The sequence below is a fragment of the Habropoda laboriosa genome, unplaced genomic scaffold (genome assembly GCF_001263275.1).
Source record: "Habropoda laboriosa isolate 0110345459 unplaced genomic scaffold, ASM126327v1 scaffold88, whole genome shotgun sequence".
Classification (NCBI taxonomy): domain Eukaryota; kingdom Metazoa; phylum Arthropoda; class Insecta; order Hymenoptera; family Apidae; genus Habropoda; species Habropoda laboriosa.
Genome location: NW_017100219.1, coordinates 1,118,304 through 1,123,181, shown reverse-complemented (window position 1 = coordinate 1,123,181; position 4,878 = coordinate 1,118,304). Strand labels below are relative to the sequence as shown.

The window sequence follows — 4,878 nt, the reverse complement described above, 5'->3', positions numbered from 1 at the left end:
GAGGAAGACGAAGGCGCTTGTGATTTTTTGAAGAACCGTAGAAGAGAAGATGGATTAACCCCTTAACATATGATTTCTTTTCCGACTATGCATATAAGCGTCAGCCATCTGATGTTTTAGTACAGTATCAAGTGGCAAAAGCTAATCTGTTACAGGTTAATTACATTTAGGAATCCTCAGTTTTACAAATTAAAACGAAAGTTAGGATTAATTTTTCTTACTAATATACATGGAATAACTTTTTTAAAATTGGGCCAAACGACTTGAGTTTTTTTCAGAAGTTAGAAAGATTAGTTTACCAGATGACGTGTAAAAAAATTTTTGAAAAAACCGCAATTAGACGGAATCGTGAAGAAAATAGCGAAGGCCGTTTTTACAACTTTTTTATCTGAGCTCGTAATGAAAATTTTAAAAAATACGTTTTGCAGATCTGGCAATTTTCTGATGAACCGTAGAAGAGAAGATACCTACATACTTAGATCGATACGAAAGGTAGAAATTGAGAAAATAGAAGCGATATTTCTTCACAATTCTTTTTTTCGATTCAATTTCTTGAAAAGGATGAAAGAAAGACAAAGATGATTTTCTAACGAACCGTATAAAAGAGAAGATGCATAGATCGATTTGAAGGATAGAAGTTGAAGAAATAGAATTGATATTCACGTCTCTTCAGAATTCTTTTCTCGAATTGATTTTTTGAAAAGAGTGAAATAAAGACTGAGATGATATTCTAATGAGCCGTATAGAAGAGAAAATGCATCGATGTGAAGGTTAAAAATTAAGAGATTCGTAGCATGAACGATTTCTTCGCGAAGTTTTAGAAAAGGACGAAGATAGTGGCGCCTGCGATATTCTCATGAACCGTATAGAAGGGCAGGTACATAGATCGACACAAAGGACAAAAATTAAGGAGAACAGAGGTAAGATTCGTATTTAGTACGAGTAGTTTTCTCGGGAAGCATTTATCTTTGTTCCGATCAAGTTTTGAGAAAGGACGAAAGAAAGATCGCGGCGCCTAACTTTTCCGACGAACCGTAAAAAAAAGGCGACAGATCGATTCGAAGGACAGAAATTAAGGAAGCAGAGTGAAGACTCGTAGAGGCATAACGACATAAACCGCCCAAGTCCTTAGTCATCGACGCAGATTTCACGCTCAGATGAGCTTCTCGCCGCTCACGGGGACTCGTTGTATGCGAATTACGAGCGAATAGGCACGAGCGGAATAGGGTCCCGGATGGGAAACTTCACGATCTACTTACTGGGTGCGCAGAGTGAACGCGGCGGAAGTGATGCTCGATGGCAGGTGGAGGCCTTTGATGATTTCCTGCCAGAGCTTCTTGTTGATCACGTCGACAAGCCCTCCTCTCGCGATCACCAAATTGTACAGCTCGTATAGATCCAGCACTGATTTCGCCATTATAGGTAGTCGATTTATCGGTGTCCCTGAAACAACACAAGACAAAAAACCAAGCAAACCGTTAAAAAGGAAAACCCGGAAAAAAGAAGAAAAATAGGTGAAATAGAGAAGGAGAGGAGGAAGAAATATCGTTCAGTTCGTAAACGAACTCGAAACGTTCCGTGGTCTCCTTATCCGTCGCGTGATCGGTTCGGGCGCATTTTCGACGATGGTTTACGCAGGGTGCACCGCTGAAACTTTACGAGGTTTGTCCAAGGCTTCCAGCGAGGGGCGTTAACAAGAGCAATAACGAATTCGTAACGATCACGCGAGCTCCGCGGCTTTTACGATCCGCCTTACCTGTATATATATCGTACGCTTGGCGTATAACAAATAGAATAAAGAGGAGGAGGAGGAAGAAAAAAGAAAAGGAGAGAGAGAGAAAAGGCAGCGACGCTGGTTAACGATGGTTCCAGCGAGAGAAATGAATCGATGGCGCGGATAATCCGGCAAATATTCCTTAACGCGACTCCTCCACGTGCAGGATCGCAATTATATCAGGATTATCGCGAGTAAACGAGCACTTTTACGAGCTTACACGCCAGTTTTAACCGGCGTTTAAGATAACGTGCTGTAGGTAGTACATGTATATATATATATATATATCTCTGGTTCGAACACCGCCGTAACTAACGACGACTTTACCCATTTATAATTCGATATAGAAATCCTAAATCATCGAGTTAATAAGCTTCTTCTCGAAACATCCACTTGCGAGCGATTTATTCCCTCCACGGGATAACCATATTGGAAAATTCGTGGACGTGCGACAAGTAACAGAGAGCTAAAGGCAATATTCTGTCGCCGAACGTTACGAGCGTTGTTCGAGAGAGAGAGAGAGAGAGAGAGCCGTGTTAACGGGGTGTTAACAGGAGTTAGCGACGCGTTCGCGACTATCTCGCGGTCCAACAAAGTGCATATATGTAAACGTCAGTTTTACGAGCCGAGCTGGTGTCGTAATCTGATCGTTGCCCTCGTAAGTACACGGTCTCGTGGACGAAAATATAATCGAACGTATCAGCGAGATCCTCGAGTATATCCTTCGAGGTGAATTCCCATCGTTGAATTCTTCGTCGACAATTTTCACCGTGTTAACGTCGATTCCTTCACGTTCGCCGTGTAACGATTCGCTAAACCAGGATGAAATAGAAAAGAAGAGAAGATATTTTCTCTGATTGCCAAAGATCTTGACGACTCTCGTTAAACGATTCTTCCTCGACAATTTTCACCGTGTAACGATTCGCTAGAGTAGGATGAAAGAGGATGAAATAAAAAAAAGAACGAAGAGGAAACGTTTTCTCCGATCGCTGTAGATCCTCTGACGACTCCTCGTCGACGATTTTCGCCGTGTTATCATCAATTTCTTCACGTTCACCATGTAGAGATTCGCTAAACTAGGATGAAGGAAGATGGAATGAAAAAGGGAAAAAAGGAAGGAAGAGAAGATGTTTCCTCTGATGATTCTTCGTCGACAATTTTCACCCTGTTATCATCAATTTCTTCACGTTCGCCGTGCAGAGATTCGCTAAACTAGGATGAAAGAAGATGGAATAAAAAAGGGGAAAAAAGAACGAAGAGGAAATGTTTTCTCCGATCGCCGAAGATCCTCTGACGATTCCTCGTCGACGATTTTCACCGTGTTATCATCAATTTCTTCACGTTCGCCGTGCAAAAATTCGCTAAACTAGGATGAAGGAAGATGGAATAAAAAAGGGGAGAAAGGAAGGAAGAGAAGATGTTTCCTCTGATGATTCTTCGTCGACAATTTTCACCGTCTTTCCGTCAATTTCTTCACGTTCGTCGTGCAAAGATTCGCTAAACTAGGATGAAACAGAAAAGAAGAGAAGATGTTTCCTCTGATCGCTAAAGATCCTCTGACGATTCCTCGTCGCCAATTTCCACCGCGTTACCGTCAATTCCTTCACGTTCACCGTGTAACGATTCACTAAACGAGGATGAAAGAGGAGGAAATAAAAAAAAGGGAAGGAAGAGGAGATGTTTTCTCTGATCGCGATGCCTCGAACGACGTTTGCACTAAACACATAATTCCAGCTGGATTTAAAGTCACGCGAAAATTCAGCCGGCAGCTACGGCATGGTGGTAGTCTTACCGGCTCGAAGCCGGTAAATTTTACGAGTTTGTCCAGAGGTTCGAGTTAACGGGGCGTTAACAAGGGCAATACTCGTGACTATCGCGCGTGCGAGCTCTCCTTTGCGGCTCTTTACGAGCTCGCGAACGATTCCTCGTACGAAACACCTTGCTGCAACGGCAGCAGCAACAACGGACAAGAGGACGAACACGCCACGGAGAGCAGAGGCAAAAGGAATAACAACGAAAACAGGCAGCACCGGTAGAAGCAACAGTATCTGTAATAATAATAGCGACTCGGAGGTAACTAGAGTTGGTAGGTATGCTCGTGCGGAGACTCGAGAGGAGTCAAGCTGAGAGATGGTGAACCGACTAAGTATCTTCTTGGCTAGCGATCGTCTCCGTGTTTCGCTAATTTAGAGTATCAATTTTGAATTTTAAGAATTAACCCCTTAAGATTAACCCCTTAACGTTCATGGATTAATCGTAGAATAAGTGCAAATTTTTGTAATTATTTTTTTAAATTTTCTGTTGCCTTCTTTTTTTATTATGACAGAAAATGTAAGTTACAGCGTTATAAATAATGGGTAAGCTGTACCTATAACGTGTAGGAAATAATTAAAAAGAAGAAATAAAATTGTCAAGTTGAGAAAAATGTGAGCTTCAAAGGGTTAAGCGTTGTGGAAGAAATATTCTGACGTTTCGTAAGTATTGCAGATCAGTTTGTAAGGATTCGAGTGACATTGATACCGTTTTTTTTTTTTTTTTTTTTTTAATTGAATGACAACTTCTGCGGATTGGTTGTAATTTTGAAATCAGATACTCTTATGATACAATTCAACAGCTTTAAGAAACTGCAAAGTTCAATGCAGTTTTTAGTGATATTTAAGGTTTCGTGGAGAAGTTATTGCAAACTGGTACAGTAATTCTAAGGTCCTTTTGCTGTTTTCTCCGCGAATTAATTTCCTGCAATGCCTATGTGAGATCAGATCCATATTACGATCATTCGAAAGAGGCATTATTAACTTCCTATCATCCTCTATCGAAAAAATACAAATTTCCGAATTGCTCCAAAATAAGTATTTTTTAAATTTCTTACTTAAATCGGTTCCATTTGAGTCTCTTTCAAATTAAGTATCACTGTGTCGTTCGAACCTTCAAATAAGCTCCTCAGAAATAATGGTAAAAGTCACAAATTCTTAATTTTAAATATATTCCATTGAAAAATTTCAATATATTCAACGAAGTCGATTTTTCCGTGGAGTTGGGTAATCGTGACATAGCGAAGTCGCTGGGAGAGGCCATCGCTAGCATCGTCGTATCGCAGGATCGTT

At 40.8% G+C, this 4,878-nt stretch overlaps 1 protein-coding gene across 1 annotated transcript in view; it reads right to left on the bottom strand.

Annotated features, from left to right (window-relative positions):
• Positions 1-4,878, bottom strand: part of LOC108570984 (protein dead ringer) — a 142,354-nt gene that overhangs the window by 12,353 nt on the left and 125,123 nt on the right. Inside the window, exon 5 of the mRNA XM_017932929.1 lies at positions 1,260-1,443. Within this exon, the coding sequence (XP_017788418.1) occupies positions 1,260-1,443 (184 nt within the window). The remainder of the gene's footprint in view (positions 1-1,259; positions 1,444-4,878) is intronic.